General features: G+C 41.1%; 1 protein-coding gene across 1 annotated transcript in view; it reads left to right on the top strand.

Moving 5' to 3' along the window:
- IBTK (inhibitor of Bruton tyrosine kinase) overlaps positions 1-19,609 on the top strand; it is a 72,877-nt gene that overhangs the window by 38,010 nt on the left and 15,258 nt on the right. Inside the window, exons 17-25 of the mRNA XM_029047721.2 lie at positions 407-508; positions 1,754-1,871; positions 2,914-2,974; positions 4,325-4,452; positions 6,847-6,959; positions 7,298-7,443; positions 8,855-9,018; positions 11,352-11,444; positions 12,515-12,673. Of these exons, the coding sequence (XP_028903554.1) occupies positions 407-508; positions 1,754-1,871; positions 2,914-2,974; positions 4,325-4,452; positions 6,847-6,959; positions 7,298-7,443; positions 8,855-9,018; positions 11,352-11,444; positions 12,515-12,673 (1,084 nt within the window). The remainder of the gene's footprint in view (positions 1-406; positions 509-1,753; positions 1,872-2,913; positions 2,975-4,324; positions 4,453-6,846; positions 6,960-7,297; positions 7,444-8,854; positions 9,019-11,351; positions 11,445-12,514; positions 12,674-19,609) is intronic.

Here is a 19,609-nt window from a genome sequence, read left to right as displayed (position 1 = left end):
GTCTTAAGTTTATGTTAAATCCTCATTTTAGTTTGAATATGTTGTCAGTAGGTTTGACTCCTCTATGGCTTTTCTGGTGCTTGCAGCATGGATTTCATGTCGCCGGTGTTGCATGGAATTCTACATTTCTATTTTTTCCTCAAATCAATACTGGTTTTGCCTTCCGTTCCCCCGGCTAGCCTGCCGTGCCTTATTGATTTTGCCCTCTATGTTGTGTCAAAATCCTGGGAGCTTTCTTGATAAACTTGCATTAATTTCCCATAATTAATGTCTCTGCTACTTAGGCATCTTTAACATTCTTTAGTTTGAGGTTGAATGGAATTTTCTTTTTTATTCCTTTTATTTTTTTAATAGCTTTTTGTTCTTAGAGTATTTTTTTCAGATGCAATTAATCTTTATTTTTCAGAGTCTCCAAGTGTGGAATTTGTTTGCAATGTTCTTGTGGTGGCTGATCAGCTTCTAATAACTCGACTGAAAGAGATTTGCGAGGTAGCTATAACCGAAAAACGTAAGTATATTCCCACGATAGAATAACGTGAGGAACGACTCAGATTTATTGAAGGCCTCTTTTAAGTGGTAGTGAGATGTTATAGCAGGTCAAGTCATTCATTCAGTTGAATTTATTGAGTGCTTACTGTGTGTAAAGCACTGTACTGAGTCAGCCTATCAGTCATTGGGGTGCAAGCTTGGGAGCTAGAAAAGAGAAGTTTGAAAGCAGAAATTAAAAGCAAAACTGGGTACATTTTGCTAGCCTTTGGTATTTTTAATGACTCTAGAGTATTAGCCAACACACTAGAGTGGGCCAAACTAGAATGTTTTGTCTGGTGTGAGGACAAGGCCCCTTCTTTCTGACCAGGCTCTGAGACTTCGTCTAGTTTCTCATTTACCAGAGCCTTTGTCACTCTGTCTTTGCTGTCACCCAGGTGATTTGAGTGCAGTTTGGGATGACACCTCTAGAAGAATGGCTCCCAGAGACAGAGAAGTGTCTTAAGTGGTGGCAGAAGTTCCCACAAACCCCATTGCTGGGGAATTAGTGGTATTTACTGAGCGCTTCCTGTGTTCAGAGCACTGTACCAAGCTCTTGGGAGAGTTCAGTACAATAGAGTTGGTAAACATGATCCCTGTCCACAAGGAGATTACAGTCTATAAGAGGAGTTTACAGTCTCCAGGACAGAAAGGCAACAAGTAGCAGACAGGTGGACACTTGAGAAATGTCATTCACTTCCCTCCTCCCCAAACAGAAAACTGCAGCACATTAACACCTTGCCAAATGCTGCCATTTATAGTTTATCCCTCATACATTTATTTCCCTCCCCCACCTACCCGCTCTTTATGGCTGGTTTAGCAAGGGAAGTTGTGCTGTTTTGGAAAGGAAGTTTTTGGCCAACGAAAGACGTTTCAAAATACCCAGTTGTTACATTTTATTATCAGGCTTACGTGACTTCTTGGAGGTGCTCTTTAGAGACCCGACCTCCTACTTTCCATCTTTTTTTTTTCAGAATTTGTTTTTGGTGCTCTCCTTAGTTTTCCTCGATGGTTAATTTCAGATTCCTTTCCAACCTGTTGAAAAAACTGTGGTAAATGGAGGGTGACGGTCAGTTTCTATCCCCGTCTCTCTGTGGTTCTTTTGAAGCAAACTCGTTTTCAATTTGGTTTTTCCTATAACTGGACACATTTGGGATTGAAGCGCCATTCTTCAGCTGAAGCTGTAGGCACTTGGCTTTGTTTTCCAGAGTGTTCTCTTTCTTTGCAGTCACATTAAAGAATGCAGCAGAACTGCTGGAGTTTGCAGCGATGTATAATGCTGAACAGTTGAAGCTCTCTTGCCTGCAATTTATAGGACTAAATATGGCAGCTTTACTTGAAGCAAGGTAGGTTGGTTAGAGAAAAATGGAAGTTTGTTTAACACAGGACTAAACTAGACACCTGTCTACCAAGGGATTAGGGTCCATAAAGGTGAATTCAAGAATTTGAAAATCTTCTGAAGCAAAACATTTAAAAAAAAAAAAAAGACGAGAAAGTTACAAATTGTGGTATTCCATTGCTGCTGTCAGTGATATCACAGTTCACAAGGACTCATTTGATTCATTGATTAGACAAGCCCTTGACTGTGTAGTTGGGAGCACAGTTGCTGTCTTTTCATTTTTTACTGATAGCTGTAATCGAGCCAGTCCCCTTAATCATATTTACACTTCCGAGTACAGAAGGTTTGTAACATTCACATCTCTGTAAATTGCCAAACATATTTTTGTAATTTTCTAAAAACCAGTCTTTAAATGACATGTTGATGTACTTAATTACCCAAATGAACAGCTTATGCTTGTTATTTTTTTGGAAAGCTACTATAATTGTGGGAGTTGTACTGAAACACAGGATATGAATCGTTGTGAAATGATGGGAAAGACTACTGTTGCCACCTGCTATTTTGTTTCTATTAACTCACACAGTTTTTTTAATTTATCTACACATTCAAGATGTTTGTTTTTGTTGTATCATTGCTAATCACAAAAATTCAAACCTATCCTTGTGGTTGAGAAGCAGCGTGACTTAGTGAATAGAGTATGAGACCTGGGAGTCAGGAAGACCTGGGTTCTAATCCCAGCCCCAACCTGTGTCTGCTCTGTGACCTTGGACAAGTCACTTAACTTCTCTGTGCCTCAGTTACCTCATTTGTAAAATGGGGGTTAAGACTGTGAACCCTGTGTGGGACATGGACTATGTCCAACCTGATTAGCTTATATCTACCTCAGCACTTAGTATAGTACCTGGCACATAGTAAGAGCTAAACAAATGCCTTTAAAAAACCCCTCAAAACAATGAAATGATTTTTGCCTATGAACCATTGTAGTTCCAGAGAGACATTCTGTCAGATGAAATCCCAAGATATATCTAACTGTTGGTTTTATTTTTCAGGGCTTTGGATGTTTTGAGTGACGCTGTTTTGAAGGAACTTTCTGTGTCGTACAGAAAAATGGTAGGTTTGCATTTTTTAGTGAAGACAGACTGTATCACAGTAAAATGGTAGCCCTGCTGGATTTTCCAAAGGGACCATCGCCGTGTAAATTCCAGTCCTGAGCATCTTGGAACATGAGGGAATTGGAACTGTAATCCGCAAGTTCTTCTCCCTTCTTAAGAGAATGTATAAAGATACTCTAATTAATTCACAGCACGCCAGTCATGCCAACCCAGCAGCTTCCCTTAACCCTATGTTTCTGATTCCTTCTGTTCTTCATGTCATGTATTTATTTGTATATTCATTCAATTATTTAGCTCTTTGATCATGACATAGATGTCCTACTTCCCGTTATATCCTTCCTGTTTCTTTCTCCTATTCCCACTGTTGAGCATGAACTTTTGTTTATTTCCTCCATTAGTTCCTTGAGAGCAGAGTTTGTGTCTTGCTACTGTTTTTCTCTGACTTGAGCAGCAGCACGGCCTAGTGGAAAGAGCAAGGTCCTGGTAGACCCTTCTAATCCTGGCTCCGCCACTTGTGTGACCGTGGGCAAGTCACTTAACTTCTCTGTGCCTCGGTTCCCTCATCTGCAGAATAAGGATTCAATACCGACTCTCCAACCTACTTAGATTGCGAGCCTCATGTGAGACCTGATTATCTTGTGTCTACCCCAGCTCTTAGTATAGTGCCTAGTAAGCGGTTAACAATACCACAATAATCATTATTATTATCTCCCAAATATTCCGTTTCAACAAATCAACCACTCAGGGGTATTTATTAAATGCTTAGTACAATGATTTGTGCTCAGTAGAGCTCAATAATTATCATTTTTTGGATGAAGTAATTGGAACAGAAAGAACAGGATATAACAGAAAGTAATTGCTTGCTAGGGGATAATGGAGATATTATTAAGAAGAATGGTAAATGAGTCATTTTGCCTAAACCGGAAGAGCAAGGAACGAGTCATTCAATTTAAACATTATCAGATTTCCCTCTTTAACGTTTTAAGGGGTTGACAGATAGTGACATAATAACTTGGAACCTTAAAGAGGTTTTTTTGCCCTGAATTTAATTTGAAGACAGTGGAAGTTCCCAAGAGTTATTTTGGGAGAGGGCTAATTTCCATGCATTTAAAAAAGTCCTGGTCCAGGATTTCCTAAAGTCATGATCCTGTCAAACTAGGCACCTCATGTGGGACAAGGACTGTGTCTGAACTGATTACCTTTTATCTGCCCCAGCCCTTAGTACAATGCTGGGCCCAGAGTAAGTATTTAACAAATAAGGAAATTATGATTGTCATAATAATACCTCCCTTGAATGTATGGAAGTTCTAAAAAGGATCGAAGATGATCTTTCACTATAATGTTCAAGATTCCAGCAATGAGCAGGCGAGTGATCACACCTTATCAAGGCGGACCAGACATTGCCTATTTGGAGGCTGAAGATGGAGAAAACTTTGTCTTTTTGAAAGAAGAAAACAATATAGAACAAAATTCTCCGTAAGTCCATTTCTTTTTGTTTCGTTCCGTGCCTTCTGTGGTTCCTGGAACTCTGGAGTTTTTCCTCTGTTGCCATTTATTTTCCACGAGTAAGGATGGTACAATAGCAAGGAAGTTATATAGAAAGCAATGGAAGAGGCACCGATAAAGAAGGTGATCTGAAGTTATTTTATAGTAGTCGAGTGCAATAGGCATAACATTTAAAATAAAAGAATTACCTGCCTTAATTTAGATCTCAAATTTGAGAAGCTCCTTGATAAGTTTAGAGTTGGAAAAGGGGGAAAAAGAATATGGATGCTCTGGACAGGTTGAATGCAATCCATAGTCATATTTACTGAGAGCTTACTATGTGCAGAGTACTGAATTAACCACTTGGGAGAGCACAATATAACAGAATTGGTAGACATGTTCCCTGCCCACAAGGAAATTAAAGTCTGGCGGGGAGACAGACATTAAAATAATTTACAGATATGTACATAAGTGCTGTGAGTCTGAGGGTGAGGTAAACAAAAGGTACAAATCCAAATGAAAGGCCGTTGCGAAAGAGTCAGTTGTATTTTTTTTGAGCACTTACTGTGTGCAGAGCACTGAACTAAGTGCTTGGGAGAGTACAATATAACTGACACATTCCCTGCCCACAATGAGCTTACAGTCTAGAGCGAAGTTGGGGAAATGACTAAAGAGTAGGTTCATGCTATGCTTTCCTCTTGGTTGTGATAATAAAGACAGACACCGGTTTTTTTTTTACCAAATTTAAAATGGCAAAAGAAATAGTCGGGTCCAATTTGATTGTCCTCCAGTCGTCCTCGGCTCTGAATCATCAGAGATGGCAGCGAAGATCAGGTGGTTCTGCTAAGATTTGAGGCCAAAACCTGGACGAGTCATTTGAGGCTCCCAAGTTCTCTCCTTTAATTAACCTCATAATTAGCACATTTGTTAGGAGTTGTCAGAGTCCTGGCTCTGAGCCCTGTTCTCCTGCTTATCTCTGGTTTTGTTTTTTTGTTTTTTTAATGATACTTGTTAAGGGCTTCTTGTGTGGCAGGCACTGTACTAAGTGCTGGGGTAGATACAAGCTAGTCAGGTTGGATGCAGTCCCTGTCCCACGTAGGGCTCACAGTCTTAAACTCCATTTTACAGATGAGGACACTGAGGCAGAGAGAAGTGAGGTGACTTGCCCAAGGTCACACAGCAGACGGGGGCGGAGCTGGGATCAGAACCCAGGTCTTTCTGCCTCCCAGCCCCTTGCTCTATCCACTAGGCCACATTGCTTCCCAGTTTACACCTGCACAGGTGCTTTCGATTCAGATGTTGGCCAGGATGATGACAGTCTCTGGGACAAGCTGAGATTTCCAGGACTTGAGTCTCCTTCTGGTGCAGGATTTCTTAGAAAGCCACAACCCCATGAGACTAGGGGCTCCTTGGGGGACAGAGACTATGTCTGCACTGATTATCTTGTACCTGCCCCAGCCCTTAGTAAAGTGCTTAATACAGAATAAGTGTTTAACAAATAACACAATTATTATTATTTACCCTTTGATTTTCCAACATAGTAGTGTGAGCATAAAACTACTTAGAGAAGCAGCGTGGCCTAGTGGAAAGAGCTTGGGCCTGGAACTCAGATGGACCTGGGTTCTAATCTTGGCTCAGCCACTTGTCTGCTGTGTGACCTCGAGGCAGTCCACTTCTCTGAGCCTCGGTTACCTCATCGGTAAAATGGGGATTAAATCCGTGAGCTCCATGTGGGACACGGATTGGGCCCAACCTGATCTACCCCAGCGCTTAGAACAGTGCCTGGCGTATAGTAAGCGCTTAACAAAGACGATAAAGAAAAAAATAGTGTCGTGGCTGGAAAAAGGAGCCACCGATAAAAATCAAAATATGCAATTCAGGATTTTGCTCCTGCATGCCTGGAAAAGACCTGTGAATCAAAAAGTAGTGATGATGTTAAAAAACAGATTCAGGCACCCCATATATACAAAGATGTCCTCTGTTACAAAACAGCAATGTAATATCAATATTATCCAAATCTACCTCTGAACAGCGTTAAACCTGCTTCTAAGTTCATTTCCCTGGGGCAGGAAGGATATCAGTGCCTTGGCCCCTGCCCATTTATCAATCCTTTGAACTAGTAAGATAACTTTTAGAGAGCAAGTGTGTTTTTCTCTAAAGGTCTCAAATCATTTCTGAAGTCTTCCCTGGGGGGGCAGAGCTCCATTTTTCCTGTTTTAGTTGATGCAGAAGTAGGTTTAAACTGTAGTAATGAACTCTATGATTTTGCTATATTCAGCTGCAGAAGTGAGTCAGGACTCCTCCTCTCAATCCATTCGTGCCTGCTTTTGACTCTTTTGCACACAAACACTGTTGATACTTTTTTTTTTTTAAATTTCCCCACAGGGAAGGTTTTTTCAAAAAGGCGAAAACCAAAGCCAAAAAGAAGCCACGAAGACGCTCAGACAGCTCTGGAGGTTATAACCTTTCAGATATTATTCAGAGCCCACCCTCCACAGGTTAGTAGAAACCGCTTCCTTTTAAAACCATTTTCAAGCCATAATGTTCCATTAGAGAAATAGCTGTTGTTGGAGGATTGGTAGTTGAAATGCATCTGGTTTAGGGGGGCATAATAATCCCCATTTCAGATGAAAGACATGATGCCCCAAAATGGTTGTTTTAAAAAAAATAAATAAAAAGGTGAAGATCTGCTCTTGAATAGTTCTGTCAAATGGCAGATGTTTTTCAGGATGTTTCTTCTAGCTCCCCCATGGAAAAGTGGAATTTTGTGGGCAAGCACTTTTGGTTTATACCATTTTTAACCATTTGTGTCTTTTTGTTAAATTGTGCACTTTAGGCTTAATAAAATCTACTAAGACCAATTCTGTGGAGTCTCTTCCAGAAGTACTGACCTCAGACTCAGAAGGTAGCTATCCTGGAGTGGCAAGTCCTAGAGATTTGCAGTCCCCCGACTTCACAGCAGGATTTCAACATAAGATGGAGGTTTGTTATTCAAGCTCTTCTCGAACTTGGCTGTGCGGATCACGACAAACTATTTGTCCGTAAATAATACCCCAAACCATAAGCTGCAAAGTGAGCTCAGTAGTTTAAAGACATCCCCTTGCCTGGCTGATCTGAAGCAAGTTGCTGGCACCTTTGATCTCCCTTCCCTTTTGCTTATTGTGCAGCATGGAGTGATGGCCACTGTTTGTTTGGGTTTTCCTGGGTGAGCTGTGAAGCAGCCAGAGGAGAGAAGGAAAAGGGATCGAGGAGGTCAACGGGCAAGGAAGAAGCTGGGCTGGGAGGGAACACCACCCTAATCGCCCTCACCTTCGATTCTGCGAGCAGGCCCACTCACTTCACCCCATTGGCTGTCTTGGAGGGGTAGGCCGTTGTCACCGTGTCACGTGATGGCTCTGCCTCTGGTTTAGAAGTCAACCCTCAAAAGCCAGCACCAAAAAAAGTCTTGAGTTCAAATGAACAGAATTGCAGTATCTTTTCAGATTTACTGATAATGGCCGAGGCAGCAAAGTGGCCATTTCAGTGACGATTCATGCTCATCGACTACACACTTGTGTTCTCACAGGCACCCAGTGTGCTACATAAATACATAAAGAAGCAACGTGGTTTAGTGGAAAGAGCACGGGCTTGGGAGTTAGAGGTCGTGGTTCTAATCCTGGCTCTGCCACTTGTCAGCTGTGTGACTTTGGGCAGGTCACTTCACTTCTCTGTGCCTCAGTTACCTCACATTTATAATGGGGATTAAGACTGTGAGCCCCATGTGGGACAACCTGATTTCCTTGTAGCTACCCCAGCACTTAGAACAGTGCTTGGCACATAGTGCTTAACAAATGCCATTATCATTATTATTACATTATTTAAGCAATAACTCGTGTGCATGTATATGTATATATTGTGCATATATATATGCACTAGTTAGTGCTTTCAAAGAAGCGGATATATATATATATATATATATATATATGTCCAATTCTTCTTTCTCCTCTCTGTGACTATCTGCCTCCTCCAGATTGGAAACTCCTTGAGGGAAGGGAGTGTGTCTAACCATATTACACTTTTCCCAGCTCTTTGTTTAATGCTTTGCACGACATAGGTGCTCAGTAACCACTATTAATCAACTAGAAGTGTGATTTTTTATTAGAGTTTTGGAGGAGGGCAGAAATGCGGCTTAGAGTAGGAGGGCGTCATCTGGCGTTCGATGGCTTGGAGGTGGGAGAGTCGTACAAGAGAGGCATATTTGGAGATTTCGGAGAGGCTGAGCCTGGGTAGAGTGGGAGAGGTGGGTAGATAAATATAAAGACCCTTGAAGCCTATGAGATTTGACTCAACCAGTTTCCATTTTGATCCACTTATGTGTTTTGGTAAGTGAAGAAAGCTTTTGTTTTGGTTTCAGATGGAAGTTAAAGCATATGTTAATGGTGGACAACCTCCTCAGTTTTCTGAAGATGTGAAGCTGTGTGAAAACCCCACAGGCCTTAGAAGGTCCACCCCACAGCCGATTCCGAGGAACAAAAACTGCTCCACGAGCTTTTCCAACTGGGTGGCTAGTTCTTTCAGGTAGAATTTTTTAAAATAATTGTACTTGTGGGACATGAGTTTTTATTTTCACTCAGAATCAGCAAAGTATCCTTAGAGGTTAACTTCCAAAAAAAGCTATTGCATGTGCTTTTTAAAAGAAATAAAGAAAGTTTTAAAAAAACATTGGTGACTAGGGTTTACTCCACACAGAGTAGGTTCTTTTAGGGGAAATCGGCATAGCTTCCTATAGTTGGTTAAGGTAGGTAGTAACCTATCAATTGAATATGTAAAGAGGGAAAGGTCATTTGGACAAATCAAGCTAGTCTTGATTTAAGTATGTCTTGTTTTACCACACTCGTTTACAGCATTTTGAGATCCCATAAGATGTATTTGATACTTTATTTGAACTTAGAATGAGTGTTGTACTTGAAAAATACTGTGCTTCAATTTATTTTTTTAATAGAAGTGTCTTTGGAGTCAGTATATTGCTCTTGGCTTCAAAGAGAGGGCTTTGAAAAACCAACAGCAGCAAGGAATGGCCAAGGTGCAAGCCTAAAGGGTGTTTAAGGTTTAAGGTGTCTTAAATTAGAAGTTATTTTGTGGGGGGGTTTGTTGGATTGCCTGTTAAATACACACTCAATCTTTGGGGTCCTTGAAAAACACATCCAGTGTCAAGGATGAGTGATCACCAACAGTTACCATTGAGAAGCAGCTTGGCATAGTGGATAGAACATGGGCCTGGGAGTCGGAAGGACCTGGGTTCTAATCCTGGCTCCATCAACTCTCTGCTGTGTGACTTTGGGCAAGTCACTTACCTTGTCTGTGCTTCAATTACCTCATCTGTATAACGGGATTAAGACTATGAGCCCCAAAGGAGACATGGATTGGGTCCAACCTGTTTAGTCTGTAACTATCCCAGCGCTTGGTACAGTTCCTGGCACATAGTAAATGCTTTAACAAATAACTAAAAGAAAGAAAAAAATTGGAATCTCTGTTCCAGATGTCAGTATTCGTTTTTGTATTACATTTTTGTACGTATAGAGGGAGATTCCTCTGACAGCTACCCTCCAACAGACTGCCTTGTTTGCTAAAGCATCGTATAGATTTACTCTTCCCAAAACATACAGATTCTGAAGGGTTACAGATTTGCCCAAGAGTGGGAGTCTATACTATAGTTGATCCAGCGTGAAAACGTGCAACAGGACAAGATAAAGCTTAAGATCAGACTCTTTAGAAGGGTCAGTGAACCCTTAAGTGTATAAAATGTTTAGTCAGAAGTTGGGTGTTTTCTGTCTTAAAGAAGTGGTTCAGCTTTTTAATTCTTTGGCTTCAAGCTTTTAAAAGAGCCCAATCCTGTGAGTCTCTTAGAGGACTCTGTGGGCATTCACAGTTCGTGGGCAACATTTTAGAGAAGTTTACTCCAAAATTTCTCCCATGGAAATACCCTTAGTTGCTTTCAGAGTAAAATGGCCTTAAAGTCAGCAATGTAAGAATTGAATCGGGCGCCATCTCTGAGAGGCGCCTATTATCCTGGGGTCTAAACTCTCCCCTGTTTACATTCTCAGTCTAAGCAGTAACCTTTTTCTCTCATTCGTAAAGTAAATATTTCCTAGAACACTATTTTAGGCTTTGAAAATGCATATTCTTCCATATAGGAGCTCCATAACTATCATTCTGTTAACTCCAAGTGAGGCTCCGGGAAAGGGTATAAAAGGTTTCAAGACATTGGAGATGGAAGGGGTAGGGGGGAAAAAAATCTTGCGGGAGAACCGCCCCGTGATAATATACAAAAGGCCTTCCTAGCTTGGGTCAAGTGCTCCAGGACTGAAAGGGTTGTGGAAATACCTTGGTGTTCTTATCTCTCAACCCCCTCTAGTGGATCTCATCTTCCACCAGTGATCTCTGTCCCATTTCTCCTTTGCTTTTCTTGATTAGAAGGAAGGTACCACTGGGGTCTGGATGAAGTTATCAGAGAGGTGCACGGAGGTTATTTCATGCCCCATGTAGCTTTTAAAATGGTGAGGATTATTCTCAACATAAAGTGTTTCATAAGCCGACGTTCAAAAACACATCATGGCCTTTAAGTACCACTTCCTGAGTTCCCCTTTCTTTAAGAACAAAAAGCGAAGTTTTGAGTTTACTATTTCAGGTTGTAATGACTTTGGAAGTATTTTTTGCCAGGCTATTTATAGATCCATACATAAAGGAAGGCTTTGCCTGAAATGTTTTATTTGTGGTTGGCCATAATTGAGGAAACAGGCCCAAATTATACATCAGATGACCAAACTCGTATATGGTTTTAAACTGTTTCTGGGAAGGTTGGGAAATAGGCTGGGAGGAACCAAAAGTAATTTTTTTTTTTTTATGGTCAGCCCTGCCAGTCCCCCTGCCCTGCAGCTCCGAACCATCATGGAAATTGAAGAAAACATGCGAAAGTGTGGAGCTACGCCAAAGACAAATTCAGGGTTGGTAAAAAACCAAAATCCATAAAAGAAGGAAATGGAACCGTAAAGGCCTTTATGTATTTACTTAACGACATTGAGAGTTAAATACTCTTTAAACCATGTACTCCATTTATATTATAATTAAAGAGGTAGCTTTATTTAGCTTTGCAAGCTTTTCTTTAAGGAATTACAGTGAAATTTTTAATGTGTTGGATGTTCAGAAATTACTAAGGAGAAACCAAATTGGGACTTTTGACCAGACTGTTAGATTAATTGGTTGTTTTTAGTCAATGCATAGGATTTAGATTTCTGGTTTTGGTTTTTTTTCTTTTTCTTTTAGAGGATAGTTCGGTGAAACATCTTGCCCAATTTTCTTTTTTGTGTTCAAGGTTTAGAAATTGAGACCTAAAAAGTTCAAAGAATTTGCAGCAGAATTGCCTCCAAATTATGTTCTGCATGAAAGCAAGAGAATAGATCAATTGATCTCTCTCTGCTCTTTCAAACAGTATGATTTTTGTGGACCCCTGGCCTAAAGGCAGAATAATCCAGAAATAAATTCTGGTTAGAAGTGGTTCTGATTACTGAACGAGTTGATCTTAATCCTGCTCCTGATAGACCTGAATCAGTCAGTCCATCAATGGTATTTATTTAGTGCTTACTGTGCGCAGAGCACTGTGCTAAGTTTTGGGGGAGTGCAATGCAACAGAGTTGGTAGATATGTTCCCTGCCCACAAGAAGCTTACAGTCTACTGGGAGAAGGCTCAGAATAAAATAAAATTACAGGTATGATCATTTATTGATCATAAATTGTTCAACCAAGAGGCTAAAGATGCAATGAATATGAAGACTGAGCCGTCCTCTGAGTGATCTCCACCCCCCTGCCAAAGCAGGGTGCTGTGTGAGTTCAAGGCTAACTCTTGATTTTAGGGGCCGAAACAGCTATCTTCACTAGTTGTCGCCTACTAGAGCATTTTCATTTCACCTAATTCTTTTTTTCCAAAGTAGATTAGGATACACTGTACAGGTATAAAGCTCCTTTGCATCATGCAAAGAGCAGTTAGTTATTCAAGGAATTTGGTTTTAATTTGTAGAAAAACAGCTTCTCATGGAATTAAGCTTTCCCAGAAGCAAAGAAAAATGATTGCCATGGCTGCAAAGGAGAACAACGTAGGAATGAGTAATGTGGAAACTGCACCTGTTCTGACCACTCCCTTGACACCTACGAAAGCTTCAAAACCAGGGAATGTATGGTATGTTTTGTTTAATTCCTCTCCATTGTTTTGATTTGCAAGGGTGTTCCTCCCCTTTATGCACCCTTCATTAAGAAATCCTTCTTAAGTATCTTTTTAGCTGAAGAAAAGTGTATTTATTTTGGCATAGCACATTTCAATAATCCTTAGGTTTCGACATTGAAAGTAAGAGAAATGATCCCAGTCTCTGAGAGGGGCAATTTTAATTCCGGGCAGCAATTCGTTCTCCATAATTGGTGTTTTAGCCGGATGCCTGTCCTGACTCAAATCAGTCGATTTAATGAATCAATGCTATGATGATATAAAAGTTCCGAGGTATTCTCGTGACAGCCATTTTCAATCTGCTGAAGCAGCTGAGTCCTGTTTGTGCCCTGCGTCAGAGATGGGGAGATTGTACATCCACACGGGGAAGATTACGTCTCAGCCTCTGGGCCAGAGGATCCGCCGTGAGCGGCCTTTGCCGCCGGGTCGGTGATGTCATCGAGCACAATTTGGAATGTGACATTTGCTGTTTGGCAGGTGGATATTATACTGAGAGTTAGAAGATCTGAGCAGAAACAGCTCTAATTTAAAAATAGAAAGGCAAGTCTCCAAATAATAGTTGCCCTAATTTAATTGTGGCGGCATATTCAGTTTCTTCAGCCTTTATTTTTTTGATAATTTTCCTTCTCAATGAATTTCTTTTTCCTCACAGTTCAACAGTGATTCTTGTGTTGGAACTCTGGTATTGATTGGTAAATAATCTTTTGAATGACTGTAAATCTCCTTATCAATGATAATAATTATGGTCCTTGTTAAGCAGTTACTATGTGCCAAGGACTGTTCTAAGCTCTGGGGTAGATCCAAGTCAGTCAGGTTGGACACAGTCCCTATCCCACCTGGGGCTCACATGCTCAATCCCCATCTTTCAGATGAGGGAACTGAGGCCCATAGAAGTGAAGTGACTTGTCCAAGGTCACACAGCAGACATTTGGTGGAGCTGGGATTGGAACCCAGGTCCTTCTGACTCCCAGGCCTGGGTTCTAACCACTATGCCTGGGCAGGAAACATGTCTCTTCAGTCTGTTCTATTGTACTCTCTCAAGCGCTTAGTCCGGTGCCCTGCACAAACTCAGCACACAATAAATATGATTTAATTGACCCATTAATGAAAGCCACTCTCTTGAAGGGGCAGCCTTATGAAGTCACTTTGATGCAAAAATCATAATTTATTGAAGTAACAGCAGAACTATAGGAAAAGGATGCATAATGTGATTTCCCATTCTTGGAAGAAGACTCCTGTAGCAGTAAGGCAAATGCGTGCATTCGAATCACCTGGCTTCTCTAAGTTCCTTTATCTTCCTGAGCGCCAGATGGAGAAAGAGTGGGATAAGAAGCGGCAGAAGGGGAAACAGCGTGGCGTTGTGGATAGAGCACGGGCCTGGGAGTCAGAAGGTTATGGGTTCTAAAGCCAGCTCCGCCATCTGTCTGCTGTGTAGTCTTGGTCGTCACTTCAGGTCTCTGTGCCTCAGTGACCTCCACTATAATATGGGGATTAAAACTGTGAGCCCTATGCGGGACAGGGACTGTGCTCAATCTGATTTGCTCGTATCCACGCCAGCACTAAGTACAGTGCCTGACACATAGCAAGTGCTTAACTAATACCGTAATTATTAAGAATTGAGGAAGAAAAGGCTTGAAAGGGAGGTAAAAGACTGGAGGGGACCTCCCTGGGTGATAACCCGATAGACTGGAAGAGAAGCAGATTCCTTTCCGAACTGGGTAACCCAGGCTGAGCTATAAAGAAAGGCCCATTTTCAGAGCTTTTTGACGTTTTTATGTGGGTTGATTTTGGGAATTCTTGAGGGTAATAGCTCTGCTTCCCATTATTGAGACTTCTGGTAAAACAGACCTGTTTTTTCATCCAGTTTGCCTTCCTAATAGACACTAAATTGAAAACAGATGTGTTTGAAGATACTCCGATAACGGCTCATGATGTACAAGCGGGTTGGTCAAGTCAGAGTCGAGGGGCCCCAGCTAACTCTTTCCTCTTTCTGTTCTGGAGTGAACATGAACCTGTTTGCCAGGTCCATCCTGTTTCACACTCTAGGCCACTGCGCTTGAGGACGGATCGAGGGGATTTGAAAGCAAAAGTCAGTTAACCACTGTTTTCGTTTTGTCGTATTTATTCAGCGTTTACTGTGTGCAGAGCACTGTACTAAACACTTGGGAGAGTACAACATAACACACATTCACCACTCACAGCTTGAGGGCTCTGGCTAGACTCTCAACAATAACAGAGAGCTATAAGATACCAGTAATTTCCACTGTCCGCTCTCACTCCCCTTTCTTTTTGAAGACGGTAGCATCTTTGAAATCCTGTGACATTCCCTCAGTGTTTGCCATATGTTAAAAAGGGTCATGGAAAGGCCACTGAACTGCATACTCCCTTCAAGGGCTTGAAGAGATCAGCTGCTTTATCATCAGATCTGGGAACTGTGCCTTTTCCGTGACTCTGATCGCAGCGGAGGCTTTGTTGAGTGTCGGAGTGAGAGCCGTGCTGGCAGGCGAACTATTCTCTGTACTCCTTACTACAGTCACCTCGCCCCCTTCTCCTTTACATCGCTGATTTCCTACTACAACCCAGCCTGCTCACTTGGCTCTGCTAATGCCAACCTACTACTCTTGTCAGTCTCACCGCCAACCCCTGTCTCTGTCCTGGAGCTCTCTCCCCCTCCGTATCTGACAGACCGTTACTCTTCCCCCCTTCAAAGCCTTATTAAAATCCCATCTCCTCCAAGAGGCCTTCCTCAAGTCCTCATTTCCCCTACTCCTACTCCCTTCTGGGTCACCCTTATGCATGGACATGTACCCTTTATTCACCCAACCCTCAGCTCCACAACACTCATGTATGGATTTGGAATATATTTTAATGTCTATCTCCCCCTCTGGACTGTAAACTCCTTGTGGGCAGGGAACATGTCTACCAACTCTGTTGTATTGTACTCTCCCAAGCTCCTTTTACAGTGTTCTGCATATAGTAAGCGCTCAATAAATATGCTTGATGTGTAGAACATCAAGCTCAGTGTGGTGGGGGGAAGGATTGTTAGGGACTTCATCAGTTATGTGCAATCAAACAGCTTCCTCATTGCACAAAAATAAAATTATTAATGCTGAAATTGGGCCTCCCTTTTAGATTATGAAGTCCTGAGTGGGAAAGGGACTGTGTCCCATCTAGTTTCTCAGCACCTAGCACATTAATCAAGTTTGATTCAGATCTATAAGGTATTTTCTTCAATTGTTTTGAAAATTTCAATATCAGATTTGTTCCTGGATTTATGATTTTGTGAAGTTGGAGAATGCTGTATCGGATAACAGGCAAACAGGAGAGTTTTAGAAGCATGAAAAAATATTATACGATTTTGAAGTTGCATAGATAGAATAGGGGGATTGAATAGTCCTATCCGGAGGAAGAATTAGAAGGATGTGAGGTTGTTTGAAAATTTTAAAATCAGATTTGTTTCCGGATTCATGATTTTGTGATGTTGGAGAATGGTCTATTGGAAAACAGGCAATCAGGAGAATTTTAGAAACATGGAAAAATATATGATTTTGAAGTTGCATAGATAGAGTAGGGGGATTTAATAGTCCCATCCAGAGGAAGAATTAGAAGGATGTGAGGCATAGAAGAGTTATTTGGAAGATTTTACTAGATTCCTAATCAGTAAGTTCCAGTAAAGGAATGTATGGAAAATATGAACTAGGGGATCCAGAGAGAATAGGCACCTCAGGGCATTGGGAATTGACGCACAAACCAGTTGCTATTTTTAATAGTATTTGTTTAATGCTTACTATGTGCCAAGCACTGTACTAAGCACTGGGGTAGATTCAAGCTAATCACGTGGAGCCTATGGTCATGATCCCTTTTTTTATAGATGAGGTAATGGAGTCACAGAGAAGTGAAATGACTTGCCCAAGGTCACACGGCAGACAAGTGGCAGAGCTGGGATTAGAAAGCAGGTCTTTTTGATTCCCAGCCCTAAACTCTATCCACTGGACCACACTGCTTCTCTAGTTATAGCTGCTTTTTGGAAAACTCCTCTGGAACCTGGGGGCTAGTAAAACCCCCCTGACCCATGATTGTAATAATCATCATGTTGGTCTCAGAATTTGTAATTGCCAGATCTTCAGGACTACATTTATACCAACACCTTCATTCTTGTCAGCATTTTTAGAGAGGTTTTCATCTATCTTCCTGGCAATTTCTGGATTTCTTTAACAGAATTCTACCATGAGAGAAACTTGGCAGTGGGGAAGGTGTCACTTTGGGAAGCCAGCTGTAGTCTAGACTGTTTGTGTTTAGCTATTTCTATGTAAAGTAGTCCTAACCTAGGACTTTTATTTATTCAGTATTTGAAAAAAATCAGAGGCAATATTCAGAAATAGTTTCATTGGTATTTCAAGAAAAATAAGCCCTGAAACATTAAAAGTAGGACTGTATTTTGTACATGAGGTTGCTGCTATTAGTTTGTTATAAAATCACCTAGGAGCAATTTCAAACATTATTGGAGGTTTGAAAAATTGTGTTTCTCTTGTGAATTCCCGAAACACTGCGATAAAAGAGAAGCAGCATGGCCTAGTGGAGAGAGCGCAGGCCTGGGAGTCACCGGACCTGGGTTCTAATCCTGGATCAGCCACTTGTCTGCTTTATGACCTTGGGCAAGTCACTTGATTTGTCTGTCCCTCAGTTCCCTCATCTGTAAAATAGAGATTGACTGTGAGCCGCATGTGGGACGTGGACTGTGTTCAACCTGATTAGCTTGTACTTACCTCAGCACTTTAAAAAGTGTGTGGAACATAGTAAGTGCTTAACAAATACCATTAAAAAAAAAAATCTTTTCACTTTTTCAATGGTAGTGGAAACATAATCCGCCCAATGTAAAATAATCCAGCATTCTGTTACAACGCATGTCATCTAGAAAACACCTATATGCGACCAGATAATTCTTGATTTTTAAAGCAGAATTCAGCTTCACTACTTAGGTTATCATTTTCAATAGGATTAAACAAAAATTGAAATTGAAAATTAGAAAAATTTGGGGGGCAAGTTTCGTTTTTTAGATTTAGATTTCAGTGAATGACAAGTTTAGAGAAATACTATGAAGAAAGAACTGGAAGAATTGAAGTAGAATTAAATTATCTTCTGTATTTATAAAATCTTTGAGGCAGAGAAGATGTATTTTGCCTCTGTTTTACCCTTTCAGCCCCCGGAGGGAGGTCTAGACTTCTATCATCCTGCTCCCTTGGCTCAGGCTCCAAGGAGGCAACTCAGCCTTGTTTTAGCAGTTCCTGAGTTGTCTACCTCGCCTTACTGTTCATCTCGGGGCAAGAACCCTGCTCTGGGAATCAGGACACCTGGGTTCTCGGCTTGGTTCCGCAAGTGGGGCTTCAGTGCTTCAGTGTCTGACCAAAAAAACTGCCTTGAGACATCCCACAAGATGGCCCGGCTAATGTGGGCAGCAAAGACCATAGCGGCTACCATGGCAACTGTTTGCTGGGTTAGGGTGTTACAACACTGCATTAGATTCCGGGCTCCTCGGTCTTCAGATCTGTTGTTCTCATTGTTCAACAGCTGCAGGAGTAGCACAATGCTTGACCCTCAGGTGCTTTAGAAATAGCACAGAGTGATTGATTTACATCAAGACCTGTTTTTCAGGCAAGGTTAATTGCTATTGCAGGATCAGGCTACGAAGCTTTCCTATTTATTTCACCGATGGACTCGTCTTTGGCTGTAATTTTTTTTTTTTCAGAAATGTACATCCAAATGTCTTTATCCTGGGTTTTAAAATGAATGAGAAATTCAGCAAATCCTTTAAAGAGAAAAGATGTCTGTTGAGCAATGATGTCAGTTGGGGAGTTAGGTTAAATTATAAAATAACTACTTTGTGTAAAAATGTGAATTAAGCAATGCCAGTTAACCTCAGAGAGATGTGTTGCTCAGGAAAATATTGCAAGAAGGGATCCCGAGAAAACCGAAGAAATTTGCTCTTGAATAGAAACCCCTTTCCTCACTGGATACATTGGTAGTCTCAAATCATATTCTTTCAGGTTGGTATGTGGCTAGAAATTGCACTGAAAATGGATCTGTGTCTTCTGAAGATATGCTTCCATGCTATCAATTGTTCTAGCCCTATGTACTCAGCTTATTCATCTTTTTAAACTGGAATTCTTTTTTTATTCACTCTCAATTGAAGATGCTGATGCAGTTTTCGCTGAGAAATGGAGTTCTGTTTAATTTTCATTTGGTTACAGATGTCTATAAATATTCTTCCATAGAGTTCTTTGGCTGCTAAGATGGAAAATAGCAGTAGCCCAAGAATTAGGGAAACTAAGTTAGTGAAAAATTGGTGACTCATATAATCAGATTGATGAAAAGAGGAATTAAGCTAATTTAACAAAAATTGCTTCAGGAGAGCTCTAGATATCTCCTGGTAACGATTACTGGTAGTTTTAATTTGAGATAGTGGGAGAGTGTGTGCAAATCTGTTTTTCAAAAGAATAGGTTCTCTACAGTAGATCTCTATTGAAAAGAGAAACAGTAGCTTGGCGTGAGTCACACTAATGTTTTTCCTTTCTGCATAGAACTACTGTACCATATGGTACAAATGTATGGGCTCTGAGTTGAACCCCCAAATAATATGAGGGGGCATCCAGCAAATTGGCTGCCCTTTCTATTTCCGCAGCATAAAGGGAGCCATGAAGCTTTTGTGTTCCAGGGAAATGAGATACTTGCTTTGGAAATTTAGCAGTTTTACTGGCAAGAACATCAGCCAGAAGGGTGGGGGAACTCCTGGCATTACTACGGGTTTACTAACGACATAGAGTCCTTACACCGTACTTATCTTTTTTTGCCAAAAGAAACCTCCAGATTTGAGGATAGAGTCGAGGGCCAGTTATT

This window comes from Ornithorhynchus anatinus, chromosome 19, assembly GCF_004115215.2.
Source record: "Ornithorhynchus anatinus isolate Pmale09 chromosome 19, mOrnAna1.pri.v4, whole genome shotgun sequence".
In the NCBI taxonomy this organism is placed as follows: Eukaryota; Metazoa; Chordata; class Mammalia; order Monotremata; family Ornithorhynchidae; genus Ornithorhynchus; species Ornithorhynchus anatinus.
The sequence above is the reverse complement of the archived record's forward strand: the minus strand, read 5'-3'. Positions and strand labels throughout refer to the sequence as shown.